Source organism: Hemiscyllium ocellatum, chromosome 21, assembly GCF_020745735.1.
Source record: "Hemiscyllium ocellatum isolate sHemOce1 chromosome 21, sHemOce1.pat.X.cur, whole genome shotgun sequence".
Lineage (NCBI taxonomy): Eukaryota > Metazoa > Chordata > Chondrichthyes > Orectolobiformes > Hemiscylliidae > Hemiscyllium > Hemiscyllium ocellatum.
Window position 1 is genome coordinate 65,040,903 of NC_083421.1, and position 25,528 is coordinate 65,066,430.

The following is a 25,528-nucleotide window of genomic DNA, read 5'->3' on the forward strand; positions in this document are numbered from 1 at the left end:
GTCCCTTTGGGAGCAAGGCCCACATTCGCTCCACTCCCTGTGGGAGTGAGTCTCACATACTTGCCACTTCCTTTGGGACTGACGCCCCCATTATCCCCACTCTCTGTGAGAGTGAGTCCCCCATTATCCCCACTCTGTGAGAGTGAAGCCCCTATTATCTCCACTCTCTGTGAGAGTGAAGCCCACATTATCCCCAATCTCTGTGAGAATGAGTCCCACATTATCCCCACTCTCTGTGAGAGTGAATCCCACGTTATCCCCACTCTCTGTGAGATTGAGTCCCACATTATCCCCAATCTCTGTGAGAGTGAATCCCACATTATCCCCACTCTCTGTGAGAGTGAGACCCACATTATCCCCACTCTCTGTGAGAGTGAGTCCCACATTATCCCCACTCTCTGTGAGAGTGAATCCCCCATTATCCCCTCTCTCTGTGAGAGTGAGTCCCCCATTATCCCCACTCTGTGGGAGTGAGTCCCACATTATCTCCACTCTCTGTGAGAGTGAGTGACACATTATCCCCACTCTCTGTGAGAATGAATCCCACATTATCCTCAATCTGTGAGAGTGAGTCTCCTGTTATTCCCACTCTCTGTGAGAGTGAGCCCCACATTATTCCCACTCTCTGTGAGAGTGAGTCCCCCATTATCCCTACTCTCTGTGAGAGTGCGGCCCCCATTATCCCCACTCTCTGTGAGAGTGAATCCCCTATTATCCCCACTCTCTATGAGAGTGAATCCCATATTATCCCCACTCTCTGTGAGATTGAGTCCCACATTATCCCCAATCTCTGTGAGAGTGAATCCCACATTATCCCCACTCTCTATGAGAGTGAATCCCACATTATCCCCACTCTCTGTGAGAGTGAGTCCCACATTATCCCCACTCTCTGTGAGAGTGTGGCCCCCATTATCTCAAATCTCTGTGAGAGTGAATCCCACATTATCCCCACTCTCTGTGAGAGTGAATCCCCCATTATCTCCACTCTCTGTGAGAGTGAATCCCCATTATCCCCACTCTCTGTGAGAGTGAATCCCACATTATTCCCACTCTCTGTGAGAGTGAGTCCCACATTATTCCCACTCTCTGTGAGATGGAATCCCCCATTATCCCCACTCTCTGTGAGATTGAGTCCCACATTATCCCCACTGTGAGAGTGAATCCCCCATTATCCCCACTCTCTGTGAGATTGAGTCCCCCATTATCCCCACTCTCTGTGAGAGTAAATTCCACATTATCCCCACTCTCTGTGAGCGTGAATCCCGCATTATCCCCACTCTCTGTGAGCGTGAATCCCCCATTATCCCCACTCTCTGTGAGAGTGAGTCCCCCATCATCCCCAGTCTCTGTGAGAATGAGGCCTACAGAGTGTTAGGGTAGGGGATAAGGGATCGGGGGTTTTGAGGAAGACTGTTTTGCCCTGAGGGTGGTGGCAATCTGACAGTCACTGCCTGAAACAGGCAGAAAGTCCCATCACATCAGAGTACTATTGCGATGAGTACTTGAAATGTCACAAAATATAAGGCTACGGCAAGGTTTGGAAAATAGGATTTAGAGTAGCTAGGTACTCCAAACTAGCATAGATATGATGGGCCAAAGGGCCTCTTTTGCTATTGTAAATGCCCAATGACTGTGTATGAACATCAAGCTCCAGAGCTCTCACTTGTCGCCTGCCTGTAAACGTGAATGCTGAGGGGGCGATGGGGTTCAGTGAGGATCAGACAAGGTGCTGATGGTACAGGCTTCGATTCCCAGCACAAACAGCAGCACTCAGGGATTACAGTTCTCAAGGCAGAGCTGCTTACAGTGATAATAAGTGGCTGTGATCTCTCTGAGGTTGTCAGCGGTAAAAGTGAAGAATAAGATACAGAGTTCTCAGAGTTTTCACAGTCCCAAAGCTGTCTGCCTGCTCGAAACAATATCCCAGGGTGAGCCTGAGCTTACCTGAGCTCCTGGATTCCCCTGCTGTCCTGGGGGCCCTGGTTCACCCTGAGGGCCCTAAAGGAAGAGGAAAGAGCGGTGATCAATCCAGTACTTCACCAAACCCTCACAACCAACACCAGGCAGTACTGGGCCATGTTGTCACGTTGAATGGACAGAGGAGGTGGGGAGGGATTAGACGGTAATCAAAGACTTCCTCAATCCCACAAACTCACTCACACACTCCCTCACACACACTCACTCCCTCACACACACTCACTCACACACACTCCCTCACACACATTCACTCCCTCACACACACACACACTCACTCCCTCACACACACTCACTCACACCCTCACACACACTCACTCACTCCCTCACACTCACACCCTCACACACACTCACATACTCCCTCACACACACTCACTCACTCCCTCACACACACTCACTCCCTCACACACACTCACTCACAAACACTCCCTCACACACATTCACTCCCTCACACACACACACACTCACTCCCTCACACACACTCACTCACACCCTCACACACACTCACTCACTCCCTCACACTCACACCCTCACACACACTCACATACTCCCTCACACACACTCACTCACTCCCTCACACACACTCACTCACTCCTTCACACACTTCCTCCCTCACACACATTCACTCCCTCCCTCACACACTCAGTCCCTCACTCACACTCACTCCTTCACACACACTCACTCCCTCAAACGCACTCACTCCCTCAGACACACACTCACACACACTCCCTCACTCCCTCACACACACTCACTCCCTCAAACACACTCACTCCCTCACACACACTCACACACACTCACTCCCTCACACACACTCACTCATTCCCTCACACATACACACTCATTAACACACACTCATTCACTCCATCACACTCACTCACTTCCTCACACACACTCACACACACTCACTCACTCCCTCACTCTCACACTCAAGAAAGCAGAGGACAGAATTATCATCATCCAACTCCACCCCTTAACCCCCACGTTCCGTGCCCTTCCCCCCAAACCTTACCCCTTCATGCCCCTCCCCCACACCTTCCCCCTTCATGCCCCTCCCCCACACCTTCCCCCTCCATGTCCCTCCCCCACACCTTCCCCCTCCATGTCCCTCCCCCCACACCTTCCCCCTCCATGTCCCTCCCCCACACCTTCCCCCTCCATGCCCCTCCCCCACACCTTCCCCCTTCATGTCCCTCCCCCACACCTTACCCCTCCATGTCCATCCCCCCTGTGTCCCTGCCCTCTCTCTACCCCTGAGAGCCGGAAGGCAGTATGTACCTGGCTGCCTTTTGGACCATGGTGCCCATCCATTCCCGTCACCCCCTGGAAAGCAAAATGATCACAGATTAGTGACAGTCTTGAGTCAAGTTGAGGGAATCATCTGATCACCTGGGATGATCCAAATATTGACATTCCCGTAGCCATGTATCTAATCATTAATGGCCTGGATCTCGCAGTGATAGGATCAGTCAGCAGTCTGCTCCCCAGAAACTGATCACGGCCACAGAAATCCGCAAATATACAATAGTGTGGGAATCCTACAGTTCTTGTTGTGTGAATACACCCCATCCTCTCAGGATCACATATGTCCTTCTCTGGGTCTGTATTACACACATCTCCTGGCCGGATCCCACATATTTCATTCCAGCTAGAACTGACAGGAAACCTGCCCCATAAAACTGTTCGACTTGTTCCAAAAACTCCTGGGAAAGTTACACATTTTCCAAAGGCCCAAAGAGCTAATCTCGCCTTTGGCAATTGAGTCAGATTGTTTCAGAAGAGGAACCCCATATTGTTTATTTTATTGCTAAGTTTGTGATTCTGTTTGAGTTTATATCTTTGCTCTAACACAATCATTGAGTGCACTCCCTGCCAATGGCAGTGAGAGTGTGTGTATTAATACCGGGGCCTTCAGCTGGATTTCAACATTGCTACGTGATTATCTGCAGACATTTACTGAGATCTCCTTTAGACCTGACACCAGACTCAAACAGCTGCTGGGAGAGGACAACCCAGGTCAGACAGCTCTTGGCGGCCTGTTTTCACTGAGGTTCAGCTCTGAGCACCCTTCCTTCAAACAAACTGCAAATCTGGATATCACAAACAGCAACACCTGCCCTCCATCAGAGGGTCAGAAGTGGGGATGTTTGTTGATGATTGCACAGTGTTCAGCCCCATTCACAACTCCCCAGACACTGAACTAGCCCATACTCAAATGCAACATGATTTAGCCAATGTCCAGGCTTGGAGGGGACATTCACACCATGCATATACCAGGCAATGACCATCTCCAATAAGAGACAATCTGACCATCATCGTTTGACATTTAATTGTGTTACCATCGCTGAATCCCACACAATCAACATCCTGGGCATTACCATTAACCAGAAACTCAACTGGACTCACCACATAAAGACAGGGACTCCAGAAGCAGGGCAGAGGCTAGGAATCCTGCAGTAAGTAACTCACCTCCTAACTCCCCAAAGTACCAGTCAGGAGTGGGATGGAATGCTCCCACTTGCCTGATGGGGGCAGCTCCAATAACACTCAAGAAGCTCAACACCATCCAGGACAAAGCACCCTGCTTGACTGGCACAATATCCACAAGCACCAACTCCCTCCACCCCCCACACACACACTCAGCAGCAGTGTGTACTATGTACAAGGTGCACTGCAGAAATTCACCAAAGATCCTTCAACTGTACCTTCTAAAGCCACGAGCACTTCTCTCTGGAAGGACAAGAGCAGCAGATGTAACCACCTACAAATTCCCCTCTGAGCCACTCACCATCCTGACTTGGAAATTTATTGTCAATCCTTCATTATCACTGGGTCAAACTCCTGGAAGTCTCTCCGTAAGCACATGGAGTGCAGGGATGGAGAAGGAAGCTCACTGCCACCTGCTCAAGGGCAACCAGGAGAGGAAGCTAAACGGTGAGGGTGGATTTAATCAGGGTTTTAAAGATCATGAGGGGTTTAGGTCACTCCAGTCAAAGAGGAGAAAGTGTTTCCAGTGACAGGAGGGTCATTTACCAGAGGGAGAAAGAAATCAGTGAAAGTGAGAAATCACATCGGAAGAACTTTTATTTTTACAAACAGGGTGGAGGATACAATTCCAATGGCAGCTTCCAAAACAACCAAACCAACACCTGAGGCAGAAAAACACAACAGACTGAGGAAAGAGTCGCTACGGGGTCCAACCAGAAGGTTTTCAGAGTCAGTACCAATGATGGGTCAAATGGCCTCCACTGTACCAGATACTAATTGAGATGAAGTTGTCAATGTACGTATGGGAGTGATACTCATCAATCGAACACATCAGGGAGACAGTACTCTGAGCAGTCAAGTATGCACAGCCTGCAGAAAGATGATGCTAGAGCTGAAATTCTGCATCAAGAGAAACTGATGTTAATCTGCAGAGAGTAAGTGTGAGGGACAGGGCGAGTAAGTGTGAGGGACAGAGCGGCAGGCACACGTTAGCAGCTTCACATCGCACCACAACATGCAAAAGGAATGGTACTCACTGGGGGGCCCGAGGGTCCGGCAGGTCCCTTTGGACCCAACAATCCACGGGGACCCTGGGGGGGGAAATTAGAAGCAGTGATTAATCTCATCTCCCACACACGGTCCTACAAGACAGGCTACACACTGATCCCACCAAATCCCCACCCTGTGAGACTCTGATATACCCTACACCCCACACTGTGAGACTCTGATATACCCTACACCCCTCACTGTAACACCCTGATATACCCTACACCCCTCACTGTAACACCCTGATATACCCCACACCCCTCACTGTGAGACTCTGATATACCCTACACCCCTCACTGTAACACTCTGATATACCCCACACCCCTCACTGTAACACCCTGATATACCCCACACCCCTCACTGTGAGACTCTGATATACCCTACACCCCTCACTGTAACACTCTGATATACCCCACACCCCTCACTGTAACACCCTGATATACCCCACACCCCTCACTGTAACACACTGATATATCCCACACCCCTCACTGTAACACACTGATATACCCCACACCCCTCATTGTAACACCCTGATATACCTCACACCCCTCACTGTAACACACTGATATACCCCACACCCCTCACTGTAACACACTGATATATCCCACACCCCTCACTGTAACACACTGATATACCCCACACCCCTCATTGTAACACTCTGATATACTCCACACCCCTCACTGTAACACACTGATATACTCCACACCCCTCACTGTAACACTCTGATATACCTCACACCCCTTACTGTAACACACTGATATAACCCACACCCCTCACTGTAACACCCTGATATACCCCACACCCCTCACTGTAACACACTGATATATCCCACACCCCTCACTGTAACACCCTGATATACCCCACACCCCTCACTGTAACACACTGATATATCCCACACCCCTCACTGTAACACCCTGATATACCCCACACTCCTCACTGTAACACACTGATATATCCCACACCCCTTACTGTAACACACTGATATAACCCACACCCCTCACTGTAACACCCTGATATACCCCACACCCCTCACTGTGAGACTCTGATATACCCTACACCCCTCACTGTAACACTCTGATATACCCCACACACCCCTCACTGTGACACCCTGATATACCCCACACCCCTCACTGTAACACACTGATATACCCCACACCCCTCACTGTGACACCCTGATATACCCCACACCCCTCACTGTAACACACTGATATATCCCACACCCCTCACTGTAACACACTGATATACCCCACACCCCTCACTGTAACACCCTGATATACCCCACCCCCTCACTGTAACACCCTGATATACCCCATACCCCTCACCGTGACTCTCTGATATACCCCACACCCCTCACTGTAACACCCTGATATACCCCACACCCTCACTGTAACACCCTGATATACCCCATACCCCTCACCGTGAGACTCTGATATACCCCACACCCCTCACTGTAACACACTGATATACCCCACACACCCCTCACTGTAACACCCTGATATACCCCACACCCCTCACTGTAACACTCTGATATACCCTACACACCCCTCACTGTGACACCCTGATATACCCCACACCCCTCACTGTAACACACTGATATACCCCACACCCCTCACTGTGACACCCTGATATACCCCACACCCCTCACTGTAACACCCTGATATACCCCACACCCTCACTGTAACACCCTGATATACCCCACACCCCTCACTGTGAGACTCTGATATACCCTACACCCGTCACTGTAACACCCTGATATACCCCACACCCCTCACTGTGAGACTCTGATATACCCTACACCCCTCACTGTAACACTCTGATATACCCCACACACCCCTCACTGTGACACCCTGATATACCCCACACCCCTCACTGTAACACACTGATATACCCCACACCCCTCACTGTGACACCCTGATATACCCCACACCCCTCACTGTAACACACTGATATATCCCACACCCCTCACTGTAACACACTGATATACCCCACACCCGTCACTGTAACACCCTGATATACCCCACCCCATCACTGTAACACCCTGAAAATACCCCATACCCCTCACCGTGAGACTCTGATATACCCCACACCCCTCACTGTAACACTCTGATATACCCCACACCCTCACTGTAACACCCTGATATACCCCATACCCCTCACCGTGAGACTCTGATATACCCCACACCCCTCACTGTAACACACTGATATACCCCACACACCCCTCACTGTAACACCCTGATATACCCCACACCCCTCACTGTAACACACTGATATATCCCACACCCCTCACTGTAACACCCTGATATACCCCACACCCCTCACTGTAACACCCTGATATATCCCACACCCCTCACTGTAACACTCTGATATACCCCACACCCCTCACTGTAACACACTGATATATCCCACACCCCTCACTGTAACACTCTGATATACCCCACACCCCTCACTGTAACACACTGATATATCCCACACCCCTCACTGTAACACTCTGATATACCCCACACCCCTCACTGTAACACACTGATATATCCCACACCCCTCACTCTACACACTGATATACCCCACACCCCTCACTGTAACACCCTGATATACCTCACACCCCTCACTGTAACACACTGATATATCCCACACCCCTCACTGTAACACACTGATATACTCCACACCCCTCACTGTAACACTCTGATATACCTCACACCCCTTACTGTAACACACTGATATACCCCACACCCCTCACTGTAACACACTGATATACCCCACACCCCTCACTGTAACACACTGATATACTCCACACCCCTCACTGTAACACACTGATATACCCCACACACCCCTCACTGTAACACACTGATATAACCCACACCCCTCAACGTGAGACTCTGATATACCCCCACACCTCACTGTAACATCCTGATATACCCCACACCTCTCACTGTAACACTCTGACATACCCCACACCCCTCATTGTGGCACTCTGATATACCCCACACCCCTCACTGTGAGACGCTGAAATACCCCACACCACTCACTGTGAACTATGATATACCCCACACCCCTCACTGTGAGACTATGATATACCCCACACCCCTCACTGTAACACCCTGATATACCCCACAACCCCTCACTGTAACACTCTGATATACCCCACACACCCCTCACTGTGATACTGATATACCCCACACCCCTCACTGTAACACTCTGATATACCCCACACCCCTCATTGTAACACACTGATATACCTCACACCCCTCACTGTGAGACTCTGATATACCCCACACCCCCTCACTGTGAGACTATGGTATAATTTTGAGAATGGTGAGTACTCACTGGTTCTCCTGGTAAACCTCTTGGACCAGCTTCTCCATCATCGCCCTGGAACAGATTCAGTCAGATTGTGTTAATCCTCCTGTTTTGACCCAGGAAACCATTCTCAGGAGAGAGCATGTGGATTAAATGCTGCCCAGCCCCTAACTCACCCTCTCGCCATCCTCACCAGGAGGTCCAGGTGGTCCCTGTGGCCCTGCATCCCCCTGGAAAGGGAACATTAACACCATCACAACACTGTTCGATATTACATCATCAAAAGCCCCTTTTGTCAGCATGTCCTTGGGCAGATGACAGGTGAAGACTGGGTACTTGTTGATGTTGTACATTGTCGTCATGTTTCTGGGTCTCTTTATGACGGGGTGACTGTGTTTCCTTGTGTGGTTCGCTGCTTCTCTGCTCATTTGGACCATGTATCACTCACACACCATGACCAGCTCTGAGCCACTGAATTACAGAATTAACCCATTGTTGAAGCAGGCCATTCAGCCCATTATACCTACACCGCTCTTCAAATGAGCATCATTATTTGGTGCCAATCTCCTACCTTTTCCCCATAAGCCGCATATTTTTCTATCTAAATAACCGTTCAATGCCCCCTTGAATGGACCAACTGAACCTGCCTCCATATTTTTAGGGACAGCATTTCTGACTTTGCCCACTTGCTGTGTGAAAATGTCTTTTTTCTCATCAAGAACAAAGAACAGGAACAGCACAGGAACAGGCTCTTCACCCCACCAAGACGGTGCAAACACATGATGCGTTTCTCAACCAAAACCTTTTTGTCTCTCTGCGGCCTGTATCCCTCTATGTCCTGCCTATTCAGATGTCTGTCATGGTGCCTCTTAAATGTCGCTTTTGTTATCTGCCTCCACTTCCTCTGGGAGCACATTCAAGGTACAGGTACCCATCAGGCTCTGTGTAAAGAACTTGCCTCTCACATCACTTAAACTATCCCCTTTTACCTTTAACCTATGACCCCCTAGTAACTGACAATTGGGAAAATGACCCTGGGAAAAAGACTCTGACCATTCCATTCCTTCCATCCATTCCGTCCAATCCGTCCATTCCGCCCGTTCTGCCCAATCGGTCCTTTCCATCCATCTGTCCATGCCTCTCATATATTTGTAATCTCCTGTCAGGTTAACCCCCTCATTCTTCAATGTTCAGGTGAAAACAAGCCATGTTTATCCAATCTCTCCTCAGCATTAATACCCTCCAATCCGGGCACCATCCTGGTCAATGTTTCTGCACCCTCTCCAAAGCCTCCACATCTTTCAAAGTTAAAAATCACACAATATCAGCTTATAGTCCAACAGGTTTATTTGGAAGCACAGCTTGGAATCACCTGATGAAGGAGCGATGCTCCGAAACCTAGTGTGCTTTCAATTAAACCTGTTGGACTATAACCTGGTGTTGTGTGATTTTTAACTTTGTCCATCCCAGTCCAACACCAGCATCTCCACATCAGGTCCACATCTTTCTGTTAGTGTGGTGACCGGAACTGTACATAATGTTTCAAATGTGCACTAACTAAAGTTCTCCACAGCTGCAATGTGACTTGCCAATGTTTATACTCTCTGCCCCTTACCCCTATCACCCTCACCTCTTTTGCACATCACTTTAAATCTATGCCCCTCTTGTTCCTTTTCCACATGGAAACAGGTTCTCCCTATTGTCTCTACCAAGGCTTGCTCCTGACTTTGAAAACCTCTCTCAAATCTCCTTTCATCTTTCTTCATTCTTCAATCTATCCTCAGTTCTGAAGTTTCTCATTCCTGGAAATACTGGTGTAATTTGCTTCTTCACTCTCTCCAACGCATTCCAGACTTCCTGTAACAAGGTACCCACTACTATACGTAACACTCCAGCTGAGGTTAAACAAATGCCTTGAAGAAGTTGAACATCACCATCTTGCTCTTGAACTCCTTGCCCCTATTAAGAAAGCCGAGGATACTGCATACTTTCTTTCTTGCTCTCTTGACCTGTCCTGCCAGCCTCAATGATCGATGTAAATATACCCACAGGCCTTCCTGTTCCTGCACCTCCTTTAGAATTGTACCCCCTATTTTATGTTACCTTTCAACGCTCTTCTGACCAAAGGTGCATCATCTCACAGTTCACGGCATTTGAGTCTCATCTGCTCCATCTTCACTTACTCCACCAACTTGTCCGTTGGAGTTCCACACTGCCCTCCTCACAGTTTACAATCTTCTAGGTTTCCTGTCCTCTGCAAACTTGGAAATTGCTCCCCCACCCTGAGATCCAGGCAGTAACTGACATCAGGAAAAGCAAGGACCCCAAAACTGACCCTTGAGGAATTCCTTACTTGGGCCTGAAAAACATCTGTTTCTATCCTTCAGTCAATTTTGGATTGATGTTGTTACTGTTCCTTTTACACTATGACCCACCAGATTCCTCATGGGTCTGTTGTGTGGCACTGTATCAAACACCTTCTGGAAGACCATGGACACTACATCCACGGTATTACCCACCCCCGCAATGACCCTTTCTATGATTGTTCAAAAAACATTCCAGCAAGTTAGTGAAATGTGCTTTCTCCTTTAGAAATCCATGCTGACTCTTCCGAATCAATTCACCTTTTTTCCACATCACTCCTAATCTTATCCCAAATGATTGTTTCGAGAACGTTTCCCACCAACAAAGTCATACTGACTGGTCTGTAATTGTTGGCATGATTCTAACAACCTTTTTTAAACAAGACCATGTGTCTGTAATTCTCCAGCTCTCTGGCACCTCCCCTGAATTCAGGGGCAGACTGAAAGATTATGATCATAGCCCCCACAGTTTCTACCCTCGCTTCTTTCAAAATCCTTTATACATCTGATCCAGTTTCGTTGCCTGTTAGCTATAAATGCAAAAGTCATTTCAAGACTTCAGTCCTTATTAATTCTGAACCCTTTGAGCTTCACTCCCACTCACCATGACCTGGGCATTATGCCTCTCTTTGGTAAAGACATATGTAAAAAGCATAACCTTTACTCAGTAATGTTAATGTCTGCCTCCGTGGTCAACTGGATTTGTTTACCATTTTGGGGGGGATACCTCAAGAGTACTCAGACCATCTGCTCCTTGAAGACAGTCCATTTCAGTTACTGATCTTCCCATTAACCCCCTACACCAGCCAATCCTGTTCAGTCCTGTTTTTGCCCGACTACAGTCAGCTCTCTGTGAATAGATTATTGTGAGTCTGGATGGTTGCATGTCATTCCTCAGCATCATCCTGAAACTTGTGACAGAATGATCACTGCCTCCACTGGCACTTCAGTCCACTTGGGCATAACATCTCCAAGGACCAGAGCCAACACTGCAACCCTGTTGGACTGGGTCTAAAGGAAACTCTCCGAAACTCATTCAAGAAACACTTGCCACTCACACTTCCATTTTCCCCAGTCTATATTGCAGCAACTGAAGTCTCCTGTATTTTGGGGAGATCTCCTGAATTTTAAAACTTATGTCCTCATTTCCAATCTCTTGCTGAGCACATTTCTTTATTTCTCTGTGATCTCTACGCTCTCCGCAACAACCCACAGTCTGCTTTCTGAGCTCCTGAAGAACCCCCTGTAATATCTATCACTGTTTCCATCTTCTTTCAGCACGTTCCATCAAACTCACTGTAACACTCTGATATACCCCTCACTGTAACACTCTGATATACCCCTCACTGTAACACTCTAATATACCCCTCACTGTAACACTCACATATACCCCTCACTGTAACACTCTAATATACCCCTCACTGTAACACTCTGATATACCCCTCACTGCAACACTCTGATATACCCCTCACTGTAACACTCTAATATACCCCTCACTGTAACACTCACATATACCCCTCACTGTAACACTCTAATATACCCCTCACTGTAACACTCTGATATACCCCTCACTGTAACACTCACATATACCCCTCACTGTAACACTCTAATATACCCCTCACTGTAACACACTAATATACCCCTCACTGTAACATAGAGATATACCCCTCACTGTAACACCCTAATATACCCCTCACTGTAACACACTGATATACCCCTCACTGTAACACTCTGATATACCCCTCACTGTAACACACTAATATACCCCTCACTGTAACATAGAGATATACCCCTCACTGTAACACTCACATATACCCCTCACTGTAACACACTAATATACCCCTCACTGTAACATAGAGATATACCCCTCACTGTAACACTCTAATATACCCCTCACTGCAACACTCTAATATACCCCTCACTGCAACACTCTAATATACCCCTCACTGTAACACACTGATATACCCCTCACTGTAACACTCTGATATACCCCTCACTGTAACATAGAGATATACCCCTCACTGTAACATAGAGATATACCCCTCACTGTAACACTCTAATATACCCCTCACTGTAGCACAGAGACATACCCCTCACTGTAACACTCTAATATACCCCTCACTGTAGCACAGAGATATACCCCTCACTGTAACACTCTAATATACCCCTCACTGTAACACTCACATATACCCCTCACTGCAACACTCTAATATACCCCTCACTGTAACACACTGACACACCCGTCACTGTAACACACTGATACACCCCTCAGTGTAACACACTGACACACACTTCACTGTAATACACTGACACACCCCTCACTGTAACACACTGGACACCCTTCAGTGTAATACACTGATACACCCCTCACTGTGACACACTGACACACTCCTCAGTGTAACACACTGACACACCCCTCACTGTAACACACTGACACACTCCTCAGTGTACCACACTGACACACTCCTCAGTGTAACAGACTGACACACCCCGCACTGTAACACACTGATACACCACTCAGTGTAACACACTGACACACCCGTCACTGTAACATACTGATACACCGTTCAGTGTAACACACTGACACACCCCTCACTGTAACACACTGACACACTCCTCACTGTAACACACTGACACACCCCTCACTGTAACACACTGATACACCGCTCAGTGTAACACATTGACACACCCTTCACTGTAACACACTGATACACCACTCAGTGTAACACACTGACACACCCCTCAGTGTAACATACTGACACACCCCTCACTGTACCACACTGACACACTCCTCAGTGTAACACACAGACACACCCCTCACTGTACCACGCTGACACACTCCTCAGTGTTACACACTGACACACTCCTCAGTGTAACACACTGACACACCCCTCTGCTCCAATGAAAACAACCTGAGCCTACCCTATGTCTCTGCATAATTTAACTGCTCCATCCCAGTGCAACATTGAGGGGAGGCTCCTCTGCATCTCCACCAGTACAAACACATAATTTCTCAGGTGGTGCCCAGTGAATTCCTTTCCTGGTTAATGCTGCTGTGATGCACCAAGAGCAGATACAGGATGGTGAAGATGTTGAGTTCCTGCCTTTTGCTCGGAGAAAGTGAGGGCTGCAGATGCTGGAGATCAGGTGAATTGGCCATGCTAAATTGCCCGTAGTGTTAGGTAGGGGTAAATGTAAGGGTATGGGTGGGTTTCGCTTCGGCGGGTCGGTGTGGACTTGTTGGGCCGAAGGGCCTGTTTCCACACTGTAAGTCTAATCTAATCTAATCTAATCAGAGTCGAGAGTGTGTTGCTGGAAAAGCGCAGCAGGTCAGGCAGCATCTGAGCAGCAGGAGAATCAACATTTCATACATAAGCCCTTTATCAGGAATGAGGCTGGGAGCCTTGGGGGTGGAGAGTGAAATGGGGAGGGGGGTGGGATGAGGGAAAGGTAGCTGAGAGTGCAATAGGTGAATGGAGGTGGGTGTAAAGGTGATAGGTCAGAGAGGAGGGTGGAGCAGATAGGTGGGAAAGAAGATGGACAGGTGGGACAGGCCATGAGCACAGTGCCAATGTGGAAGGTTAGATCTAGCTAAGGTTGGGAGGAGGGGAGATCAGGAAACTGGTGAAATCCACATTGATCCAATGGGGTTGGAGGACCCCCAGGTGGAAGGTGCTGTTTGCTGCACTGATCTTCATTACATGGTGTCCCCACTAGATGGTGGTGTTGCCTCTCAATCCTCAGGCATCAGCTCAGTTCAGCTCCAGACTTTCAAAATGAATTTTAATTTTTAAAGAAATAGACTTTCTATAAATTCATTGGAGGATTGGCAGAAACTGCACGAAACAGCATAACCTCTGTACTTAGAGTCATAGAGATGTACAGGATGCAAAACAGACCCTTCAGTTCATGCCAACAGATATCCCAGCCCAATCTAGTCCCACCTGCCAGCACCCGGCCCATATCCCTCCAAACCCTTCCTATTCATATACCCATCCAAATGCCTTTTGAATGTTGCAATTGTACCAGCCTCCACCACATCCTCTGGCAGCTCATTCCATACACGTACCACCCTCTGTGTGAAAAGGTTGCCCCTTATGTCTCTCTTATATCTTTCCCCTCTCACCCAAAACCTATGCCCTCTAGTTCTGGACTCCCTGACCCCAGGGAAAAGACTTTGCCTATTTATCCACCACATGCCCCTCATGATTTTATAACCCTCTACAAGGTCACCCCTCAGCCTCCTACGCTCCAGGGAAAACAGCCCCAGCCTGTTCAGCCTCTCCCTGTAGCTCAAATCCTCCAACCCTGGCAACATCCTTGTAAATCTTTTCAGAACCCTTTCAAGTTCAAAACATCTTTCCGATAGGAAGGAGACCAGAATTGCACACAATATTCCAACAGTGGCCGAACCAATGTCCTGTACAGCCGCAACATGACCTCCCAACTCCTGTACTCAATACTCTGTTCAATAAAGGAAAGCATACCAAAAGCCTTCTTCACTATCCTATCTACCTGCGACTCCACTTTCAAGGAGCTATGAACCTGCTCTCCAAGGTCTCTTTGTTCAGCAACACTCCCTCGGACCTTACCATCAAGTGTATAAGTCCTGCTAAGATTTGCTTTCCCAAAATGCAGCACCTCGCATTTATCTGAATTAAACTCCATCTGCCACTTCTCAGCCCATTGGCCCATCTGGTCCAGATCCTGTTGTAATCTGAGGTAACCCTCTTCGCTGTCCACTACACCTCCAATTTTGGTGTCATCTGCAAACTTACTCACTGTACCTCTTATGTTCACATTCAAATAATTTATATAAAGGATGAAAAGTAGAGGACCCAGCATCGATCCTTGTGGCGCTCCACTGGTCACAGGCCTCCAGTCTGAAAAACAACCCTCCACCACCACCCTCTGTCTTCTACCTTTGAGCCAGTTTTGTATCCAAATGGCTAGTTCTCTCTGTATTCCATGAGATCTAACCTTGCTAATCAGTCTCCCATGAGGAACTTTGTTGAATGCCTTACTGAAGTCCATATAGATCACATCTACTGCTCTGCCCTCATCAATCTTCTTTGTTACTTCTTCAAAAAACTCAATCAAGTTTGTGAGACATGATTTCCCACACACAAAGCCATGTTGACTATCCCCAGTTAGTCCTTGCCTTTCCAAATACATGTACACCATATAGCACCACGTTAGCCAACCTCCAGTCTTCTGGCACCTCACCTGTGATGATCAATGATGATACAAATTTCTCAACAAGGGGCCCAGCAATCACATCCCTACCTTCCCACTGAGATGTGGGGCACACCTGATCAGGTCCTGGGGATTTACCCACCTTTATGCATTTCATGACATCCAACACTTCTTCCTCTGTAGTACAGACATTTTTCAAGATGTCACCATCTATTTCCCTACATTCTATACCTTCCATGACCTTTTCCATAATAAAACTGATGCAAAATACTTGTTTAGTGTCTCGCGAACATCTGCCCCCAATCGATCCTTGTGGCACTCCACTGGTCACAGGCCTCCAGTCTGAAAAACAACCCTCCACCACCTGACTGACCAGTCTTATCCAGAACAACAATAGAATGCAGGAGGGGAGGGAATCGAGGGACAGAGTCGTGGGAGAGAGAGAGTAAAGGAGTTGAGATAGGGAGTGGAGGGACAGAGGCAAAGGAGTGCAGAGAAGGAGTGGAGGGAGGGATTGGAGGGAGAGATTGGAGGGAGAGATTGGAGGGAGAGATTGGAGGGAGAGATTGGAGGGAGAGATTGGAGGGAGAGATTGGAGGGAGAGATTGGAGGCCGAACAGGGCAGGGATCATCTCAGTTCATGAGGCTGTGGTGAAGTCGAATGTAAGGGGAGGAGAGAGAAGAAATAAGACTATCAGACCAGTTGGCCATTCAGCCCACTGAGTCCATTCTGTCATTTAATGACATATTACTGATCTGATCATCCTCACTCCACTTTCCAGTCTTTTTCCTATTCCTCGATTCCCTTATTGATTAACAGTCTATCTTAGCTGTGAACATACTTAACAAAACAGATCCAACAGCGAAGGATTCACAGATTCACGCCCCTCTCACAGAAGAAATTCCTTCTCATCTTTGTTTTAAATAAGTGACCTCCTATCCTGGGATGATGCTGTCTGCTCCTGGACTCTCGCATAAGGGGAGCAGTCAGTCTGGGTGGAAGTCAGAAACAGGAAAGGAGCGGTCACTTTATTGGAAGTTTTCCACAGACCCCCCCAAGAGCAACAGAGACATGGAGGAGCACATTGGGGGTCAGATTTTGGAAAGGTGCAGAAGTAATAGGGTTGTTGTCATGGGTGACTTCAACTTGCCTAATATTGACTGGAATTGTGCAAATAGTTTGGATTGGGCAGACTTTGTCAGGAGTGTCCAGGAAGGATTCCTGACTCAATATGTAGGTAGGCTGACTAGAGGGATTTGGTGCTTGGCAATGAACCAGGTCAGGCATCAGATCTCACAGTGGGAGAGCATTTTGGTGACAGTGATCACAACTCCCTGAACTTTACTATCGCCATGGAGAGGGAGGGGAGCAGATGGTCTGGGAAAGTATGTAATTGTGGGAGGGGAGATTACAATGCTGTTAGGCAGGAACTATGAGGCATAAATTGGGAACAGATATTCTCAGGGAAATGCATGACAGAAATGTGGAGGTTGTTCAGGGAGCACTTGCTGATAGAGCTGGACGGGTTTGTCTCACTGAGGCAAGGAACCTTGGATGACAAGAGATGAGGAACACCTAGTCAAGAGGAAGAAGGAAGCTTACTTATGGCTGAGAAGGGATGGATTAGACAGGGCTTTACAGGGTTACAAGGAAGTCAGGAAGGAACTGAAGAATGAACTGAGTTCAGTTCGAAAGGGGGGGGCATGAAAACGCCTTGGTGGGTGGGATTAAGGAATACCCCACGGCATTCACATCTATGTGAGGAACAGGAGGATGGCCAGAGTGAGGGTATGGTCAGGGACAGTGGAAGGAACTTGTGCCTGGAGTTGGAGGAAGTAGGGGAGGTTCTTAACCAATACTTTGCTTCAGTATTTACTACTGAGAGGGACCTTGGGACCTTGGCATTTGTGAGGACAGCGTGAAACAGGCTAATACCCTCAAACAGGTTAATGTTAAGGAGGAGGATGTGCTAGAAATTTTGAAAAACATGAGGATAGATAAGTCGCCTGGGTCAGATGGGATATAGGATCCTGGATTAGAGTGGTGCTGGAAAAGCACAGCAGTTCAGACAGCATCCGAGGAACAGAGAAATTGATGTTTCGGGTAAAAGCCCTTCATCAGGCAAACAGGCAGAGTGTCTGAAGGATGCAGAGATAAATGAGAGGAGGGAGGGAGTGGGGAGAGAGTAGCATAGAGTATAATAGGTGAGTGGGCGTGGGGGTGGGGATGGAGGTGATAGGTCAGGGAGGAGGGTGGGGGAAGGTAGCAAAAGCACAAGGGGTGAATGGGGGTGGAATGAAGATGATAGGTCAGAGAGGAGGGTGGTGTGGATAGGTGGAAAGGAAGATAGGCAGGTAAGACAAGTCATGGGGACAGTGCTGAGCTGGAAGGTTGGAATTAGGGTAAGGTGGGGGAGGGGAAATGAGGAAACTGTTGAAGTCCACATTGATGCCCTGGGGTTGAAGTGTTCCGAGGTGGAAGATGAGGCGTTCTTCCTCCAGGCGTCTGGTGGTGAGGGAGTGGCGGTGAAGGAGGCCCAGGACCTCCATGTCCTCGGCAGAGTGGGAGGGGGAGTTGAAATGTTGGGCCACAGGGCGGTGTGGTTGATTGGTGCAGGTGTCCCGGAGATGTTCCCTAAAGCGCTCTGCTAGGAGGTGCCCAGTCTCCCCAATGTAGAGGAGACCGCGTCGGGAGCAAAGGATACAATAAATGATATTAGTGGATGTGCAGGTAAAACTTTGATGGATGTGGAAGGCTCCTTTAGGGCCTTGGATGGAGGTGAGGGAGGAGGTGTGTGCACAGGTTTTACAGTTCCTGTGGTGGCAGGGGAAAGTGCCAGGATGGGAGGGTGGGTTGTAGGGGGGCGTGGACCTGATCAGGTAGTCACAGAGGGAATGGTCTTTGCAGAAAGCGGAAAGGGTTGGGGAGGGAAATATATCCCTGGGGGTGGGGTCTGTTTGGAGGTGGCGGAAATGTCGGCAGATGATTTATTGTTTGCAAAGGTTTGTAGGGTGGAAGGTGAGCACCGGGGGGGGGGGGGGGGGGCGTTCTGTCCTTGTTACGGTTGGAGGGGTGGGGTCTGGGGGCGGAGGTGCGGGATGTGGACGAGATGCGTTGGAGGGCATCTTTAACCACGTGGGAAGGGAAATTGCGGTCTCTAAAGAAGGAGGCCATCTGGTGTGTTCTGTGGTGGAACTGGTCCTCCTGGGAGCAGATAAGGCAGAGGCGGAGGAATTGGGAATACGGGATGGCATTTTTGCAGGAGGTAGGGTGGGAAGAGGTGTAATCCAGGTAGCTGTGGGAGTCGGTGGGTTTGTAAAAAATGTCAGTGTCAAGTCGGTTGTCATTAATGGAGATGGAGAGGTCCAGGAAGGGGAGGGAGGTGTCAGAGATGGTCCAGGTAAATTTAAGGTCAGGGTGGAATGTGTTGGTGAAGTTGATGAACTGCTCAACCTCCACGCGGGAGCACGAGGTGGCGCCAATGCAGTCATTAATGAAGCGGAGGAAGAGGTGGGGAGTGGTGCTGGTCGGCACAATATCGAGGGCCGAAGGGCCTGGACTGTACTGTACTGTTCTATGTTCCAAGGGAAAACAACCACTCTACATCTCCTCTGTCAAGCTCCCAAAGATCTTAAATGTTCAATAAGATTGTCTCTCACTCTTCAAAACTCCAATGAGTACAGCCCCAACCTGTTCAACCACAAGTCAGTCCCTCCATACCTGGCATTAGCCGAATAAACTTTCTCTGGATTGGCTCCAACGCCAGAATGTCATTCCTTAGTTGAGAGGCTCAAATTGTTCACTGTATTTAAGATGTGGTCTGTTTTTATGTAACTTGCTAGTTTACATTCAAAGGTTATTTTCTTCCTCTTTATTAAGTTTTGGTCATTTTTTATTGGTTTTTAAAACATACCCCTGACTATCCTGATCTATATGAAGATTAAAGTCACCCATGATTAATGAACTGCATTTGTTATATGACCTCATTAACTTTTGACTTACTCTGTCCAACTGTACAGCTACGGTTAGGGGACCTGAGACTATTGTCTCCTAGCTCCACCCACATGAATTCTGTGTCTTCTGAGTCAAGATCATTTCTAACTAACACACTAGCCCCATCTTGTCTGAACAAATCCACCCATCCCATTCCTCTTGCCTGTCCTCTCGAAAAGCCCCATAGCCCCTGGAGGTTCAGTACAGAGCTCGGATCTCCTTCTGACTATCACTCGGTAACAGCCTCGAGATCAGACCCATTAACTTCCATTTGTGCTGATAACTCCCTTATTCAGAATATTATGCTCATTCAAGTAGAGGACAATTCATTTTGTCTCATTACCTTTTAACTGCCCTTTGCACCTATTTGCCATGCTTGTTTTATGCCTGTAGACTGTAGAGGCCATTCTGCCCATCATGTCTGCATCAATCCTCTGAAGAGCATCCCATTCTATCCCTGTAACTCCATGGTTAACCCACCTAACCCACCTTTGTCCCATCCTGTGTCTCCCTGGCTATCACTGTCTGCAATGCTGCCTGATCCTTTCGATTTACCCTCCTCTTGAACTCTCCGTCCTCTTTGTCCCCCATGTCTGAACCCTGTCAGAGAGAGCTCTCTGTTTGACCAGATGCTGAGGTGATGAGGTGCATTGAATGACAGCAGGCAGGCTCCTTCCTGGAGAAGTGAATGGGTTAAACTGACAGGAGCTTTCACACTGCTCACACACCGACACAACAGCCCAAACTCCCAAGCAGAGCACTGAGCTCCAAGAAGCTAGTAGATAAGGTGAAGGGAGTGTGCAAGTCTCGCAGATGGAGCACGATGTTGGGTCAATGTGAGCTCATCCATTTTCAGATGAAGGATGGGAAAAATTTCTGGCTGTAACAGGCTGCTCCTTTTTTTTTGAGGTATTTTAGGGGCTGGAGGTGATTTCCTCTAATTCCAGGAGCAGTAATTCCTGGTTTATATGCTGCTGCATTGTTTTGGAACTTTGAAGAAAAAAAATCAACACCACAGCAGGTTTAAAAGGGAGGAGAGCAGACGAAGGAAACACATGGTGAGGACAGTGCAGGAGAGAGAGAGAGAGAGAGAGAGAGAGAGAGAGAGAGAGAGAGAAAACCCCACACTGCTATCTGACACAGCAGGGAACCTGCACAGTTACTGCCTTAGCTGTTTTTGAATTCATGGACATTTGGAGTGTGTCTGGGAAAATTCATAAACAGTGCAATTCAGAGAGGAACCTGTTTGGGAGAGGTCACAGCACAGGATCAGCTCAGTGGATCATTTTAAATGTGGCCATACAGTACGTCTGCAGTCGTGAGTAGAACGGGCTATTTCTTCATTATACGTTTTATTGAGATATGTCTCGATTAAACTTAAAAATATAAGCCATATGTATTAAGTTAGCCTGGAGCAGTGTTTTATAGAGGAATAAGCTGGTGCTATTTAATAGAGTGATATGCTCTTCCTGTCAGATGTGGGAGTTTAGGGAAAGTTTACGGGATACTGAGGATTATATCTGCAATAAATGCTGTTGGTTGCGAATCCTATCAGATCGAAAGGGGATGTGATGGATGGCAGTTATAGGAAGGGGGGAAAGTCTCAGATACAGTCTCATAGATGGGTTAACTCCAGGAAAGGTAAGAGAGGTAGGCAGCTAGTGCAGGAGTCTTTTGTGGCTATCCCCACTTCAAACAGGTATGCTGTTTTGGAAAATGTAGGGGGTGATGGATTCTCAGGGGAACGTAGCACAAACAGCCAAGTTTCTGGTATTGAGACTGGCTCTAATGCAACGAGGGGTATGTCGGGTTCCAAGAGATCAATTGTGTTAGGAGACTGAAAAATGTGTTGCTGGAAAAGCGCAGCAGGTCAGGCAGCATCAAAGGAGCAGGAGAATCAACATTTCGGGCATGAGCCCATCTTCATTCTTGAAGAAGGGCTTATGCCTGAAACATCGATTCTCCGGCTCCTTTGAAGCTGCCTGACCTGCTGCGCTTTTCCAGCAACACATTTTTCAGCTCTGATCTCCAGCATCTGCAGTCCTCACTTTCTCCTGTGTTAGGGGACTGTCTAGTCCGAGGTACTGACAGACATTTCTGTGGCCAGTTGCAAAAAATCAGAATGGCGTATTGTTTCCCTGGTGCCAGGATCAAGGATGTCTCAGAGAGGGGGCAGAATGTTCTCATGGGGGAGAGAGGCCAGCAAGAGGTCATTGTCCATATTGGAACCAATGACATAGGAAGGGAAAAGGTTGAGATTCTGAAGGGAGATTACAGAGAGTTAGGCTGGAATTTAAAAAGGAGGTCCTCGAGAGTAGTAATATCTGGATTACTCCCGGTGCTACGAGCTAGTGAGAGCTGGAATTGGACGATAGAGCAGATGAATGCATGGCTGAGGAGCTGGTGTATGGGAGAAGGATTCACATTTTTGGATCATTGGAATCTCTTTTGGGGTAGAAGTGACCTGTACAAGAAGGACGGATTGCCATGATTGAATGGTGGAGTGGACTCGATGGGCCGAATGGCCTTACTTCCACTCCTATGTCTTATGGTCTTATGGTCTAAATTGGAAGGGGACTAATATACTGGCAGGGAAATTTGCTAAAACTGTTTGGGAGGATTTAAACTAGTAAGGTGGTGGGGTGGGACCCAGGGAGATAGTGAGGGAAGAGATCGATCTGAGACTGGTACAGTTGAGAACAGAAGTGAGTCAACCAGTCAGGGCAGGCAGGGACAAGGTAGGACTAATAAATTAAACTGCATTTATTTCAATGCAAGGGGCCTAACAGGGAAGGCAGATGAACTCAGGGCATGGTTAGGAACATGGGACTGGGATATCATAGCAATTACGGAAACATGGCTCAGGGATGGGCAGGACTGGCAGCTTAATGTTCCAGGATACAAATGCTACAGGAAGGATAGAAAGGGAGGCAAGAGAGGAGGGGGAGTGGTGTTTTTGATCAGGGATAGCATTACAGCTGTGCTGAGGGAGGATATTCCCAGAATTACATCCAGGGAAGTTATTTGGGTGGAACTGCGAAATAAGAAAGGGACGATCACCTTATTGGGATTGTATTATAGATGCCCAATAGTCAGAGGGAAATTGAGAAACAATTTGTAAGAAGATCTCAGTTACTTATGCGGATAATAGGGTGGTTATGGTCAGGATTTTAAATTTCCAAACACAGACTGGGATTGCCATAGTGTTAAGGATTTGGATGGAGAGGTATTTCTTAAGTGTGTACAAGAAAGTTTTCTGATTCAGTATGTGGATGTACCTACTAGAGAAGGTGTAAAACTTGACCTAGTCTTGGGAAATAAGGCAGGGCAGGTGACTGAGGTGTCAGTGGGGGAGCACTTTGGGGCCAGCGACCATAATACTATTTGTTTTTAAATAGTGATGGAAAAGGATAGCCCAGATCTAAAAGTTGAAGTTCTAAATTGGAGAAAGGCCAATTTTGACGGTATTAGGCAAGAACTTTTGAAAGTTGATTGGAGGCAGGTGTTCGCAGGTAAAGGGACGGCAGGAAAATGGGAAGCCTTCAGAAATGAGATAATTAGAATCCAGAGAAAGTATATTCCTGTCAGGGTGAAAGGGAAGGCTGGTAGGTATAGGGAATGCTGGATGACTAAAGAAATTGAGGGTTTGGTTAAGAAATAGAAGGAAGCATATGTCAGGTATAGACAGGATAGATCGAGTGAATCCTGAGCAGAGTATAAAGGAAGTAGGAGTATACTTAAGAGGGAAATCAGGAGGGCAAAACGGGGACATGAGCTAGCTTTGGCAAATAGAATTAAGGAGAATCCAAAGGGTTTTTACAAATACGTTAAAGACGAAAAGGGTAACTAGGGGGAGAATAGGGCCCCTCAGAGATCAGCTAGGCGGCTTTTGTGTGGAGCCGCAGAAAATGGGGCAGATACTAAATGAATGTTTTGCATCAGTATTTACTGTGGAAAAGGGTATGGAAGATATAGACTGTAGGGAAATAGATGGTGACATCTTGCAAAATGTCCAGATTACAGAGGAGGAAGTGCTGGATGTCTTGAAACGGTTAAAGGTGGATAAATCCCCAGGACCTGATCAGGTGTACCCGAGAACTCTGTGGGAAGCTAGAGAAGTGATTGCTGGGCCTCTTGCTGAGATATTTGTATCATCGATAGTCACAGGTGAGGTACTGGAATACTGGAGGTTGGCAAACATGGTGCCACTGTTCAAGAAGGGCGATAAAGACAAGCCAGGGAGCTATAGACTGGTGAGCCTGACCTCGGTGGTGGGCAAGTTGTTGGAGGGAATCCTGAGGGACAGGATGTACATGTATTTGGAAAGGCAAGGACTGATTCGGGATAGTCAACATAGCTTTGTGCATGGGAAATCATGTCTCACAAACTTGATTGAGTTTTTTGAAGAAGTAACAAAGAGGATTGATGAGGGCAGAGCAGTAGATGTGATCTATATGGACTTCAGTAAGGCGTTTGACAAGGTTCCCCATGGGAGACTGATTAGCAAAGTCAGATCTCACAGAATACAGGGAGAACTAATCATTTGGATACAGAACTGGCTCAAAGGTAGAAGACAGTGGGTGGTGGTGGAGGATTGTTTTTCAGACTGGAGGCCTGTGACCAGTGGAGTGCCACAAGGATCGGTGCTGGGTCCTCTACTTTTTTGTGATTTACATAAATGATTTGGAAGCGAGCATAAGAGGTACAGTGAGTAAGTTTGCAGATGACACCAAAATTGGAGGTGTAGTGGACAGCGAAGAGGGTTACCTCAGATTACAACAGGATCTTGATCAGATGGGCCAATGGGCTGAGTAGTGGCTGATGGAGTTTAATTTAGATAAATGTGAGGTGCTGCATTTGGGAAAGCAAATCTTAGCAGGAGTTATACACTTAATGGTAAGGTCCTAGGGAGTGTTGCTGAACAAAGAGACCTTGGAGTGCAGGTTCATAGCTCCTTGAAAGTGGAGTCGCAGGTAGATAGGATAGTGAAGAAGGTGTTTGATATGCTTTCTTTTATTGGTCAGAGTATTGAGTACAGGAGTTGGGAGGTCATGTTGCGACTGTACAGGACATTGGTTAGGCCACTGTTGGAATATTGCTTGCAATTCTGGTCTCCTCCCTATGGGAAAGATGTTGTGAAACCTGAAAGGGTTCAGAAAAGATTTACAAGGATGTT

General features: G+C 47.6%; 1 protein-coding gene across 2 annotated transcripts in view; it reads right to left on the bottom strand.

Moving 5' to 3' along the window:
* LOC132825971 (collagen alpha-1(V) chain-like) overlaps window positions 1-25,528 on the bottom strand; it is a 499,923-nt gene that overhangs the window by 137,370 nt on the left and 337,025 nt on the right. For both annotated transcript variants that reach the window (XM_060841664.1, XM_060841663.1), the window contains exons 19-23: window positions 8,976-9,029; window positions 8,827-8,871; window positions 5,496-5,549; window positions 3,250-3,294; window positions 1,945-1,998 (exon numbers count right to left, since the gene is read on the bottom strand). In XM_060841664.1, coding sequence (XP_060697647.1) covers window positions 1,945-1,998; window positions 3,250-3,294; window positions 5,496-5,549; window positions 8,827-8,871; window positions 8,976-9,029 — 252 coding nt within the window. The remainder of the gene's footprint in view (window positions 1-1,944; window positions 1,999-3,249; window positions 3,295-5,495; window positions 5,550-8,826; window positions 8,872-8,975; window positions 9,030-25,528) is intronic.